This window comes from Tachyglossus aculeatus, chromosome X1 (assembly GCF_015852505.1).
Source record: "Tachyglossus aculeatus isolate mTacAcu1 chromosome X1, mTacAcu1.pri, whole genome shotgun sequence".
NCBI classification, from domain to species: Eukaryota; Metazoa; Chordata; class Mammalia; order Monotremata; family Tachyglossidae; genus Tachyglossus; species Tachyglossus aculeatus.
Window position 1 is genome coordinate 24967897 of NC_052101.1, and position 14769 is coordinate 24982665.

Consider the following 14769-nt stretch of genomic DNA (forward strand, 5'->3'; position numbering starts at 1 on the left):
TCTTGAACACTTAGTATAGTGCTCTGTACACAGTAAGTGCTCAATAAATGTTTGATTACTGATCTATGCCCTGATCAATGGGGACCATTCACTCTCTGAGAGTCAAGATTCTATGCAGCAAGAGGCAAAGACCTCACAGTATCTTCCTCTTTTTGGAGCATGTGGGGTGAGGTGAGAGAAGAAGACTAACTAGGAGACTTCCCTGAGAGGTGGCCCTTGGAATGAGGCTCTACAGGGCGCGGCCACGGCTAGCCTCAGGGACTAATCTCAGAGGCAGCACAGTCTCCAAGTGTGAGTTTCCTACACGCAATCCACTCAGCATTGCCACAGAAAAGGTTCAGGCCCTCAAAGTCAGCTACTCCTCTGAACTGTCCATGTGACAAAAGCCTCCCTCATCAGAATGTTAAATTATGTGAGTCACTAGCTGAGTTTCAACCACTATCACCTCATTTCAGGTGACCTTGAAATCAAAGCTTTCATTTTCAAAGAACACCGGGCCTGAGACATTATGCGCCAGGCGGGCCTTTCGCCAGGCAAGAGAACCTGTCCGACACCTCCCCGGTGTGAAGGGTACAGACAATATCTAGAGCGGAGACTCAAAATGAAAGGCTGGGCAGGGGTGCAGCTCGGGCCCCGACAAGTCCAGGAACAGCGTTTGAAGCACCTGCAAGCCACAACGGGTCATCTGAGTGAGAGGAGAGGCATGTGGCTTCACCGGTCTGCTCAGAGAATCCTCCTTGGATAACATTCAACTGCTTGCCAAGCCCTCAGACGCAGGAATGCCCAGCACCTGGACACCTCTGAAGCAATTATTCTGGTTTCCTTACATTCAAAAGGGTGATTTCTAGAAGTTAAGGGAAGGGCCTGGGTGGGGGCTCTAAGGGCCTTCAAGGGGTTCGTCTCATCTGGTCACCTGTTTCAATCAACAGATGGGATTTATTGAGCGCTTACTATGCGCAGAACACGGTACCAAGGGTTTGGGAAAGTTCAGTTTAACAGAGTTGGTAGACAGGATCCCTGCCTTCAAGGAGCTTACAATCCAATGGGGGAGATAGGCATTACAATAAATTACAAATATGGCAAGTGGCAGAGTATAGGGATATATACATAAGTGCTATGGGGCAAATATCAAAGTGCTTGAAGGGTTCAGACCTAAGTGCATAGGTGACACAGAGGGGAAGTCAACTAAGGTAGGGAGATGAGAGGCTAGTTGGGGAAGGCCTCTGGAAGAAGATACTGTTTTAGTAGGGCTATGAAAATGAGAAGAAATTTAGCCTAGTGGATAGAGCATGGTCCTGGGATTTCGAAGGACGTGGGTTCTAATTCCAGATCTGACACTTGTCTGCTGCATGGCCTTGGGCAAAACACTTAACTTCTCTGTGCCTCAGTTACCTCATCTGACTGTGTCCAACCTGATTAGTTTTACCTACCCCAGTGCTTAGTACAGTACCTGGCACATAATAAGTGCTTAACAAATGCAAGTAAAAAAGAAAAAAAAATGGGGAGAATAGTGGTCTGTTGGATATGAGGGGAAAAGGAGTTCCATGCAGGAGGTAAGATGTGTGCAAGGGGATGCCAGTGAGATAGACTACATCGAGGTGCAGGAAGAGAGTTGGTTTTAGAGGAGGGAAGAGTACACAATGGGCAGAGACCGTGTCTACCCACTCTGCTGCTCTGTGCATTCTGAAGTGCTTAGTACAGTGCACGGTACACAGTGAGTGCTCAATAAATGCCACTGATTAATTGAGACAAGTGAGGTCAGTTAGGAGGGGAGAGCTGATTGAGGTTCTTAAAGCCAATGGTAACAGGAAGGCCTGGGAGTTCCTGGAGAAAAGATTGGGGACAGAGGAAGATTCTCTGATGCTCATTTCTGTGATGCACATCTCCTACTAAGGAGACTGTGCTGTGCCCCCAAATTTCCACCAGATGTCTTGACAGAAAATTTTGTTTGCAGATTTATAATTCAGCAAAACTAAAAAGTAGTAGTAATGGTAGTTATTAAGTACTTCCTACATGCAAAATTCTGGGCAAATATAAAATAATTACATCAGACTTGGTCCCTGTCCTATTAGGGGCTAAGAAAAACTCCACATCCCTAAGAACTTCAAGTTAATCAGGTACTATTCCAGCCTGAGCAGAGAGCCAACTGATAAGCAGCTTGACCTTCAGGAAACAGCATGGGCCTGGAAGTCAGGGGACCTGGGTTCTAATCCCGGCTCTGTCACATGCCTGCTGTGTGACACTGGGCAAGTCACTTACCTTTCTTGCGCCTCATCTGTAAAATGGGGATTCAATACCTGGCCTCTCTCCTTGTTAAACGGAGAGCTCCATGAGATACAGGCACTGTTTCTGGCCAGATTATCTTGTATTTACCCCAGTGCTTAGCGGCACATAATAAGCACTTAACAAATACCACCCTTAATGAGTGACAGGGCCTCAGCTCTCTTCACCCACTGCTCCCAATCTCATCTTGTAACTGTATCTCACTCATGGTTTTGCCTGGAATGCTCCCCGTCATCGCTCTTCCTCCCACCAAAATGAAAGGACAGACCACAGCTCTCTTCCTGCTCAAAGCCCTCCTAGAATTTCAACTCTTCCAACTGGTCTTCTTCGTTTCATTCACAACACCCTGGGTCATAGCAAACCACCTGTCACCTCTAGCACTTGTGTACTTATTTTTCCTGATCCACAGCACTTGTGTATAAACAGTTGCACACAGTACATTTTTATTTACTTTGAAAATTCTATCTGAAAATAATAACAATGATGGTATTTGTTAAGTACTTACTCTATGCTAGGCACTGTACAAACCACTGGGGTGGATACAAGTAAATCGAGGTGAACACAGTCCCTGTCCCACGTGGGGCTCACGTTCTCAATCTCCATATTTTATGCCTAACTCCCTCATCAGAATATAAGCTTCTTATGGGTAGGGAACTCATCTCTGGCTTCTGTTGTACTTCTCCAAGTGCTCAGTAGAAATAATAATAACAACTAATAGTATTTGAGTCAAGCCCTGTGGTAGATACAATCAAGTTGGACATAACCCTTGCCCACTTTGGGCTCATAGTCTATGTAAGAGGGAGACCAATTACTGAACCCCCGTTTTAAAGATGCAAACACCGAGGCTCATTGAACTTAAGTGACTTGCCCGAGGTTACTTGGGCAAGTAGCAAGGCCAGTTAGAACCTAGGTCCTCTTATTCCCAGGCCCATGTTTTTTAGAAGAAGCAGCGTGGCTCAGTGGAAAGAGCCTGGGCTTTGGAGTCAGAGGTCAAAGGTTCAAATCCTGGCTCCACCAACTGTCAGCTGTGTGACTCTTGGCAAGTCGCTTCACTTCTCCGGGCCTCAGTTACCTCATCTGTAAAATGGGGATTAAGACTGTGAGCCTCACGTGGGACAACCCGATTACCTTGTACCCCCCGCAGCGCATAGAACGGTGCTTTGCACATAGTTAGCGCTTAATAAATGCCATTATTATTATTATTATTATGATGATGTCAGGCCATGCTGCCTCTTGCAGTGTATTGAACCCAATGGGGCTTCAGCAGATGCCATTTGCACTACTATTTGGACAACTATAGCAAAATCTTCTTACCTGTGTAGAGACTGTGGCCGTACAGATCAGGCTCTCCTCTGATTCATCCACAAACTCTTTTTTCGCTCAACCTAAAAACCTACACCCTACCCCAGTCCCTTACTCCTGATTCCTTAAATTGGAAAAGTCCATTCTGGACAGAGTTCGCCAAGACACTCAAGGTCACCTTTCCATAACTCTTAGCTCTTTGGATCTGAAATTTCTGAAAGGAAACAGAAACCTCACCCCTGTTGGCACACTGAACATCCCTCTACCCTACTTCCAACAGCCAGGATGAGCTTTATCACTCATTCAGGAGAGAATTCCAGGCCCAGAGCGAGGCTGTGCCTGCTTCCCAATCACTGCCGCCTCAAACCCCAGCCCGGCTGGTACTTACAGCTGATCTGGGAGCCCAGTTTGTGCTCCCAGACATCGTGCAACTGGCGGTACTCATGCTGGGCCAGCTCCAGCCGCTGCTGCTTCACCTGGTAGATCTCCTTTTGCGCACTCAGTGCCTCCTGAGCCACCACCAGGTAGTCCTTCAGCATGTGCTCCTGTTCCCGCCGCCACTGGACCCTTGGGTCTTCGATCTGGGTGGTTTCTGGAACACAGCCAAGAGCAGGGCCCAGGTTACAGCGCAGTTCTCCTGTAGCTCCCACGATGGCTGCTGCAGGCCAGAAGTCACCCGTGCACACCCGCTTGGTCAAGACACTTACCTTTTCTCTAGGCCTCAGCTGCCTCAACTGTGAAACAGGGAGTAAGACTGTGAGCCTCATGTGGGACATGGACTGTGGCCAATCTGATTAGTTTGTATCTACGCCAGCGCTTAGGATATATAGTGTCTAGCACACAGTAAGCACTTAATACTATTAATAAAACAGTTTACAGGCACGGGGAAGGAAGCAGTAGGTTGCAGATGCGTCATTTTCTCTGTCTGATCAAGACAGTGTACGGAAGAGTGGGAGTTTAACTAGAAATGGTAACACAGCTCCAATAAGACAAGTAAGCAGAAAACATGGCTTGTTTGAAAGAGAAAAACCTGCCATGTCCCAAGCAGGAAACTTTTGGTAACCCAAAGCCCTGAAACAAGCTGCATGTCTCTATTTGCTAGCTTTAGCTCACTTATCTTTATTTTTCTTAAACCTCCCTATAGCATCTTAGAATCCCGCTTCCACCTTTTGAATTTAACGAGGTTGTTGTACTCTGCAATTAAAAAAGGAAAAAACTGATTAAGGTTCCCGTTCAGTGTTTAACTCAGCATCGCATCTAGTCATCAAAGCATTAACCTCATTCCCCATATACACTCAATTAAGGCATATTTACTTCTCATTACCCAATAAGCAATCCCGAATGCTAATAAAACCTTGGCTCCCACCAGCAATGTCATTAATAACATCACAATATTATTTGCAGCCTCTAAGAACATTTCTTAAACTTTGGTTTCAATATCTGCAAGGGCCAATTTAGTTCTCTCTTTAACCTTTCCCAAACTGAGACCGTTCTCCTTTCATACCAATTTTCCTCCTCATCCCTGCATCCGGTTCCCTTTGTAAAACTATTAGAGGGGCCCGTCGGTTGTCTGAATCTCAGCGATCACACATGGAGTGACCATCAGCTGAGACACAATCAGTTCTGACAACAGTGTAGTCCCTAAGTCAAAAAGCAATACCTCCATCGTCAAGACGGCTCCCGGAAACAAATCCACGTCCAAATCAGTTACTATTCTTCATCTCTGACGAGACCCTAGCTAGAGTCCTTCAGATTGGGTCCTAATGGAACATCTGCTCCAATAAATATCCTTCATCAGGGTCAGGAAGGTATGCAAGGTGTGGTTAGCTGCAGTTAGCTCTTTGGGCTCAGAGTTATCATCAAACTAGTCCTGGTGTCATCTGTTAGCCATGCCCCTAATCCAGAAGACCATCTGATAGTGGTGTCTTGTAGAGATACCCATTTCCTCAGACAAGGCTGCTTTGAGGTCTTCTTAACACTTGTGGATGGGTCTTCATTTTCCATGACTGACTCCAGCGGTCTAGGATACAAGCTAATCAGGTTGGATACAGTCCATGTCCTACCTGGGGCTCACAGTCTTAATCCCCATTTTACAGATGCGGTAACTGAGGCACAGAGGAGTGAAGTGACTTGCCCAAAGTCACACAGTAGACAAGTGGCAGAGCTGAGATTAGAACCCAAGTTCTGACTTCTAGGCCTGTGCTTTATCCACTAAGCCATGCTGCTTTTCATGGTTAAGTATTTACTATGCTTAATGCTGGGGAAGACACGATACCATCTGATCAGACACAGGCTATCTCCACTGGACACAGAGTTGAAGGAGGAAGAAGAACAGGTTTATTTAAACCCCATCTTACAGATAAGGAAACAGGTACAGAGAAATCAAGTGACTTGCCCACACTCACCTGGCAGGCAAGTGGCAGAGCCTGGATTAGAACCCAAGTCCCCTGGCTACCAGGGCTGTGTTCTTTCCACTAGGCCAAGCAGTGACACAACAAGGGAATGGGAGATTGAAGGTGGGGTTAAGTAAAGAAAGGAAGAGGAAGGAAAGAGGGAAAGGGAAGAGAAACAGAGGGAGGAAGAAGAAGGAAAAAGGTACTCAGTGATGCTTCTCTTCTTTCTCCACTGCTTCTTTTGGGTGCTAGTCCCGGGCCAGAACTGTTTGCAGACCGCTCAAGGGAGAAGGAGCAGCAGGTGGCACTTGGTGCTGTACAGCCACAGCTGGCTAAGCAGCAGCCCTTCTTCTTGCCCCTGCTCCAAATGCCTGAGGGAAAGGGTGCCGCTGCTGATGTGGGCCGTGATGGGAGCCACAAAGTGCGGGTGCCCCCTCCAGCAGCGCAAGTGTGGCTGGGCTGTGCAGCCTTTTGGCTGCGACTGCTATGGAAGTTGCTTGCTTTTTTTTTTCTAATGACATTTGTTAAGCATTTACTATGTGCCAAGCACTTTACTAAGCTCTGGGGTAGATACAAGCTAATCAGGTTGGACACAATCCTTGCCCACATAGGACTCATATTCTTAATCCCCGCTTTACAGTTGACGTAATTGAGGCACAGAGGAGTGAAGTAACCTTCTCAAGACCACACAGCAGACAAGTGGCACAGCGGGAATTAGAACCCAGGTCCCTTTGACTCCCAGGCCCGTGAGCTATCCACTAGGCTACATTGCTTGGTGTCACCACTGTGGGTCCTGGACCCTCAGGCCACTTGGGCAAGGGGGGCAAGAAAGGCAGACTGCTCCTCTTCACAGTGCCCTGGTGTGGGGGCTGAGGGGGACAGTCCACTCCTGGTTCCCACGAGAATGAGAAAGGCACCAACTGGAGCCACCTCTTCCTCCTCTGCCACCATCAACGCTTGGTCCATCCAGGCCAGGCAGCAGCTCTATCCCCTTTGCGGAGTCCCGCCCACCCACACACAGCGGCTCCGGCTTAGATGTCCTACTTGGGGCACTGCCCCTTCTCACAGCAGAGGGATGGCTCATCTCCACAGCTCCCGGGGCCAGGTGCTACATCCTGCCTGCAGAGGGCAGGGAATAGAGACCCATGGTGGGCCCACCTCTGGCCCCTTTTTGGCTCCAAGAGAAGGGATAACTTGGCCCCCTGAGACTGTGAACAGCCCTCTCCAACCCCACCCCCCATACAGGTACCCACTCCACCCACGCTATCCTACAGCCAGTCCTGCTAATAGCTGCTCTGTGATACTGCGAGATGCAGTCGCAGATGACAATGCCCTGAAAAGCTGTGTGAAAATCCTAGCTGGGATTATTTTGTCTTCACCCATCCGGTATTCACACCTTGTGTGTGCGCGCGCACACACACACACACACACACACGCACACACACACACACACACACTCTCTCTCTCTCTCTCTCTCTTTCTATTACTCAAGCCGCAAGCCACCTGGCACTTACTTGTGTTGTGGTCTATGTAGTAATCCCCAACCTGAGGGTCGTAAGCCTCTTCCCAGCCCAATGGCAGCTCATCGCTAATACAGTCGGCGAAGGTGAGTGGCTTGGTATATCTGCAACAGGAAAAGACAAATGGACTGTCAACATACCAATCTTCCTTATACTAGGGCAGTTCTCCCCCGGGAAGGCTGGCCAAAATATCAAGCAATCAGCCAATCAATCATATTTATTGAGAGCTTACTGTGTGCAGAGCACTGTATACAGCATTGTACTAAGCAGTTGGGAGAGTTCAATGTAACAGAGTTGGCAGTCACACCCTCGAGAGGAATGCCTGCCTATTTGGGAACTTAGAAACATCGCCCTAATAAATCTGCACAAATGAATTCCCATCTCATGAAGGGGAAAAAGGAGAGACACTGTTCCTGTTTGCATAGCACCAGAAGAACCCCCGACCTTGGGGGTGGGGGCGGATGTGCCAGAAGGCCCTGAGCCTCCAACCCAGGAAGCACCCGAGGCTCTTTAGATCAACTTAGTGCCTCCCTCCCGGTTCAGCTTTCATGGCAAACACTGTTTCATTCTTTCTCCCCGGAAAGCAGAGGGTATGGGGTGTGAAGGGGCAAACAGTGGAGACAGGATGGGCAGAACTGGAAGGTCACTCTTGCAAAGCCAGAAGTGGCACTGGTAGAGTCCCCCACCTTTCTGAATCCCAGGGGCCTCAGAGACAACCATCCATGTGCACTATCATCCCCAAGGAAGTGGTTGGTCAGATTTGGCCCAGGTTCACCTCTAGCCTGGTGCGGTCCCCAGATCTACTTAGGCCAGTGCCAGCCCCAGGCTAGGCAGGTCTCGCCAAGACCCATGGGCCCGGAGTCCATTCCTGGGCAAACACAGGCATATTCAACAGGCCAGCGGGACTGAGTGGCAGTTCCAGAGCTGCTGCCCTCTCCAAGGACAACAGTTTCCTCCAGCCTTAAGACACCTGGGAGCGGGACGTGAGAGCCCAGCCAGACTGACCAAGAACTATCAATTCCCTAGGATGTTTCTTACAGCTTCCCCAGACAAATCTCCCATTGGTGATTTGTGTATCTCTCTCTCCTTCTTAAATTTTCCCAAGCGTATCCTCGAGTGACAAAGGCGATGACTCTCAGCAAAATTATTTGCCTCTGCACACCTAAATTGTGCCTCCTATTGCTTTTAAAGAGAAATATCCTTCCTTTCCAAGGACTTATTTACCAGCACTGGGTGGGAAAATGTGACAGACCAGCAACTTGAACTCTATAGTAAAATTTCCCAAAAGAAAACGTTGGAAAGGTATATTTTTCAGGAGATCGATTAATACCTTATGATTAAAAATACTGGGTTTTCAGAACAGACAACTCAAGAGGTAATGGGTTTGATTTGCAAAGCAGAAGAACAACAAAGAAATGGCTCCTGGGGGAACTTGTGAAATTTCCATTCCTGACAAGCCTTTTTAAAAAAACAAGTGAAAGAGACACAGAGAGAGAGACAGGGAGAACAACAAAAGCACAGACACGTCTCCATTTTGAATGCTTTTAGACATTCCCCTGTTGGAACTGGACCAGATAATCCCCTGAGATCTTTTCCATCTTTAGAATTCTGTGATGCTTTTTCCTAACATCTTAACTGTGGGTGTCACCACCACTGAAGAACATTAGTCTGAGAGCACTCAGAATCTGGCATTTCAGGAACAGATTTCTTCTGCGAGGTGTGTGTGAGAGTGTGTGGTGCAGTGGATGTCAGTAGAACATTTGTGTTTGGAGAACACAGCAGAAAGTGAGTGGAGCTAATTAGCTTATTAGCGTCTTCTGGCATTTGGTATTCACTCCACCCTCACCCCTACAGCACTTACGTACATATCTATAAATATTTATTTATATTAGTGTCTGCTTTCCCCTCTAATAATAATAATTATGGCATTTGTTAAGTGCTTACTCTGTGCCAGGCACTGTACTAAGCACTGAACTGTAAACTCATTGTGGACAGGGAAAATGTCTATCAACTCATTTGTACTGCTCTCTCCCAAGTGTTTATTAAAGTGATTTGCACATAGTAAGAAACTAGCCAAAGCCAGGGTTAAGGGAAAGGCTGGAGGTCTCTGAGACCACCAGTTTCAAGAAGAATCCCCAGACAGCCTACAGAGCCCAAGAAAAGAAACTCGGACAGGAAAATTACATCAGAGGAGTATTTGGGATAAACTGGCGTAGTCAGGGGTGCAAGGTTGGCTATTGGGACACCTTATTTTTGCGGCTACATAAGTTTCAATGCAGTGTCTTTAAAGCACTTTATCACCTGTTCACGATAATTCCATTACAAGTTACCTCAGCATCTTTTAATAACTCAGCAGAAACTTTCACCTGCTGCTCCTCTTTACTTTTGTTTTCTTTAAAGATCAATTCTAGGCAAGGGGTTTTCTATCTCCTATTGGACATCTCAGTGAGATTGGCAGGGCTGCCAATCAACCCTGAATCCACACAGTTGTCACTACCAGAGATGGGGCACTGACATAATGAAGCCTTCCACTGCCGTATTTGCAAATATCAAAGTCATTTTACAGGCTGTCCATGGATTTATGGAGGTCTGGGAACCCTGGGAATTGTGGAAAAATGCCCTCTTGGATGGCAGCCTTTCCCTAACTCAAGGTGGAGATCTTTTTAGTGCAGGATGCAAAATTCAATGCAACAATCAATCAGTACTAATCATTGAGTCCCTCCTGTGTGCAGAGCACTATGCCTAGTACTTGGGAGAGTACAATAGAGTTGATACATCTCTATTGTATCAATTTATCAATCATATTCATTGAGCGTTTATTGTGTGCATAGCATACATTCATTCATTTATTCAATCATATGTATTGAGCGCTTACAATGTGCAGAGCACTGTACAGGCACTTAGGAAGAGCACTGTACTAAGCACTTGGGGACTGCAATATAACAGAGTTGGTAGACTTGTTCTCTGCCCAATTCGCTGCCCTCAAGGAGTTCACCATCTTGCAGAGGAGTTTACAGTCCAAGCACATTCCTTCTCAGACTCAATTTATGCTACCCATTACCCATGTTCCATATAAACCTGTTTTGCCTGTCTTCCCAACCTGATCAACACTGTATTCATCAGCTTGTCCTTTACCAAATCCCCAGAATAACTTTGGAAGGCACGGTGAAACAGAGGTAGCAGACCTGGGTTCTAGTCACAGGAGGGTCACCTGTCTGCTGAATTCATTCATTCATTCAATCGTATTTATTGAGCGCTTACTGTGTGCAGAGCACTTTACTAAGTGCTTAACCTGTGTGCCTCAGTTTCCTCACAGGTAAAATGAGAAAAACAATACCTGCCCTTTTCTACGTCACAGGCGTGATGTGAGGATGAAATAAGGCCACTGATGTGAAAGCACTTGAAAATAAAAACATTCGCTAGATCCAAAGTATTATATCTTCCCTTTCCCCTGCCTCCCCAGAAAGATCCCTCCAAATGAACAACCCCAAAAGCACCAAACTGATCTGCTTGGGGCACCTGAGACTCCCCTGAATCGTAGTAGTGAGAAAGTCTTCACCAATCCCAATAGAACTAACAGAATCACAGCTTAAAACAACTAAGTTTTTGGAAAGGGAAGCCCATGCTCCATTCCGTTCAAATCATAAACAGTGGCAGATGTAGCTGGATGGTGACAAAGACAGGCCTTTAGAGCAGTCAATCACTTCTCACACTTCTACTAATTCTCACTGATCTCCTTCTACAACCCAGCCCTCAAACTTCACTCCTCCAACACCAACCTACTCAGCATACCTCAATTTTTCTATTGACCCCTCGCCCACATCCTCCTTCTGTCCAGGAATTCCCCCCCCTTCACATATAACAGACCACTACTCTCCTCACCGTCAAAGCTTAACTAAAAAAATCACATCTCCTCCAAAAGGCTTTTTCTAGCTAAGCCCCCATTTCCCCTACTCCCTCTCCTTTCTATGGCACTCGCCTATGCACTTGGAGCTAAACCCTTTAAGCACTTGCTGTTCACTCCACCCTCAGCCCCACAGCACTTACGTCCACATCCGTAATTTATTTTAATGTCTGTCTCCCCTTCTACACTGTAAGTTCCATGTGGGCAGGGTACACGTTTACCCACTTTGTTGTGTTCTTCCAAGCGCTTAATACAGCACTCTGCAAACAGTAAGTGCTCTATAAATGTCTTGATGGAATGATTCTGGCTGCAAACAGGGACACGGAACATCTACTCTTTGCTCAGCCTTCCTGGAAGACACAGAGCATGCACTCTGCCACACTGAAGTGACCTTCTACTGCATTAAGTGAACTCACTGGAAAAGGTTACTTGATTTATATTAATGTCCATCTCACCTCTCTAGGCTGTAAGCTTGTTATGGGCAGGGAACATGTCTGCCAACTGTTATATCGTACTCTTCCAAAAGCTTAATTCAGTGTTCTGTACATAGTGAATGCTCAATAAATACCACTGAAGATGATGCTGAGGGAGAAGTAGCAGCAGCTTCTTAAACACTCAACCTGGTTCCAAAGCAGATGGTAGGTCATGCCGTCTGCAACCGTATGCTGGAAATCTGCATTCACTCAGGTTGGACTTTTCATTTTCTATTTCAGCCTGAATGGCTGTACAGTGCAGGACGCTGGGCAATAGAGCCTAACATGGTAATCATTCACACAATAGTATTTACTGAGTCTCGCACACCACCGGCAGAGCACTGTACCAAGTGCTCAAAAGTATACCATAGAATTAAAAACAACAACAACACAGCAATATTAAGATTTGTTGCTTCAATTTCACAAGGTAATTATTTGGGATTTTACTGGGCTTCTGATTTTCCTGACCTGAGGGCCCTTGTCCACGGTAATAATGAAACCAATAATAATAATTATGGTATTTGTTCAGTGCTTGGAACTAAGCGTGGGGTAGATAGCAGATAATCTGGTCAGTTAGAGTCTCTATCCCTCACTGGGCACACAGTCTAAAGTGGAAGGGGAACAGTCACATTTAATCCCCATTCTCTAGATAAAGACGCTAAGGCCCCAAGAAGTTAAATGATTTGCCCAAGGTCACACAGCAGGGAAATGGAAGAGCTGGGGTTAGCTCTCAGGTCCCTTGACTCCCAGGTTCCTGCTCTTTCCAGGAAGCCACGCTGGCTGCTACCCCTGCCCACCCCTCTTTGGGAAGACTTGCCCCAGGGCAGCAGATAGGTAGCCAGGGACTCTGGCATCAATGTCCTAGGACCTGTGGGGGTGGCACCTCTCTTCCCACCTGCTGCCTCATGGAGGGGAAACCAATCCAGGAGGAGCAGGGCTGGCAGAGACCAGCATCCTCATTTGTTAAAAGCTGGAACAGTGGTCACTTTGGGAATAGATGAGGTCCTGCCAAGAGTGATAGGAAGTAATTGAGTACTGCACCATTCTTAGTTACTGTTGCTTCTGCTGTGTTTACCCCCCATTATTTCTCTTTGAACTGTGAGCTCTCCAATGGGTCAGGAGCTGTGACAGAAGCATTATCCCTGTACCTTGCCCCAGCAGTACTTAGTACAGTGCGTAGCATAAAGTAAGCACTTAGCAAACAATAAATAACGACTAGCAGCCTTCAAGCCTCAGAGCTGATATAATCCAAACAGCAGGGTTCTCAGCCCACAAGGGAATTCCTTCTGAATCACAGGATCAAAAGAGCAGCCTCCTGGAGTGCTAAGTGCCTGGCCTTCCTTCCACAGGGAGAATTATGAAGAGAAATATGGTTGATTCTCCTGACATATAGGCCTTGAAAAGTCACACTTTCACATTCCTCTAGCCTCTGACGGTAACTTCGCATACAGAAGGCTCTAGCGAAACAGCCCAGAAAAGGATTTCTCATAAAAATGAATGCCTTTCCAAGCTTTTAATCTTGACTCATGCTTGGGAAGCAGTAATCTAAGGGGAATAAGAGCTCTTACATTGGAAAGTAAAAATTTCAACTTCCTATGATAAGGGATGGAAAATTAGGGACGCCTGGATTGGGGGCCCAGAGTGGAAAAGGAGCAAGCTCTCTGGCAGGAGGTGAGGAGAGGGGGAGGAGGGTCTCAAGAGTTCCTCCTCCTGAAGGTCCCCCAGGGCTAGGCCGCCTTCATTATCGTCAAGTGGGAAAGTCTCTGGAAAGAGCTGGAGAGTCAACCCCATAAGGAAGTCTCCCCCACAGCTCATTTATGGAAAAGGTCAAAGGAAAAAAAAAAACCCAACAGTGGAGGAAATCCTGACAATGAATATCTCTAGGGTGCAAATTACAAGATGGGGGATGAATTATTCAATGCGGCTCAGTGGAGAAACAGGATAGGGAGGAACGTTATAAGAAGAACAATGATATGAGCTTCTGACACCTTTTCTTTGGGAAAACAGTAAGTGCCCCTCTGAACTGGGAGGTTTAACTGTGCACCTCAGGGTTGAACCTGCTGACTGTGGCCTATGAGGAGACTCATACCAGGTGACCCGTTTACCTGGGAAGCAGCGTGGCCTAATGGGAAGAGCACAGGCCTGGAGGTCAAGGGATCTGGGTCTTAATATCCCAGCTCTGCCACTTGCCTGCTGTGTGACCTTGGATAAGTAACAACTTCTCTGGGCCTGTTTCCTCATCTGTAAAATAGGAATTCAATACATTTTCTTCCTATGTAGACTGTGAGCCCTATGTGGGACAGGGATTATGTCCGACCTGATTATTTATACCAACCTCAGAGGTTAGCTCAGTGCTTGGCACCTAATAAGCGCTTAACAAATGCCACTTTTTTTTTTTTTTACTTTTTTCCATGATCCACAAAAATCAAACTCCAAGCCTCTCCCTGACTTGCAGAAAACCCTGATTAACCAAAGATGGCTAACTGACTTGGCCAGCCAGGGCCAGGGCAGGGAAGTGGGGGTGGAAGGGAAAGGATGGGGAGGAGAGGTAGCCAAACCAGATCTGGTTCTCCCTCTTCTTAATTACAAATCTCATAACGAACACAAACATACCTGAACATTTCACAATGGACACTCCTGGAAAAACATCCCAGAACGCATAGTATGTGATCAGAGATCAACAGACACTGAGCTAGCACATCTACATTGCAGGTTTTAGGACCCTCTGTAGGGGGCTTGGACCTTCAGGCAGGAGTTGGCTTCCTTAAGGAGACGGAGGACAGACAGACAGACACAGACACGCACAAATGCATAAACGCATGCGCGCGCTTCAGAAGCCCGGTTTGCCTGTTTTCTGAGAAGGAAAAGGTTTCCCAAGATGGGACTTAGGAATA

General features: G+C 46.8%; 1 protein-coding gene across 1 annotated transcript in view; it reads right to left on the reverse strand.

The window, feature by feature from the left end:
• The window catches only part of WWC1 (WW and C2 domain containing 1), a 123713-nt gene that overhangs the window by 53480 nt on the left and 55464 nt on the right, over positions 1–14769 (reverse strand). Inside the window, exons 2-3 of the mRNA XM_038772144.1 lie at positions 7493–7602; positions 3974–4177 (exon numbers count right to left, since the gene is read on the reverse strand). Of these exons, the coding sequence (XP_038628072.1) occupies positions 3974–4177; positions 7493–7602 (314 nt within the window). The remainder of the gene's footprint in view (positions 1–3973; positions 4178–7492; positions 7603–14769) is intronic.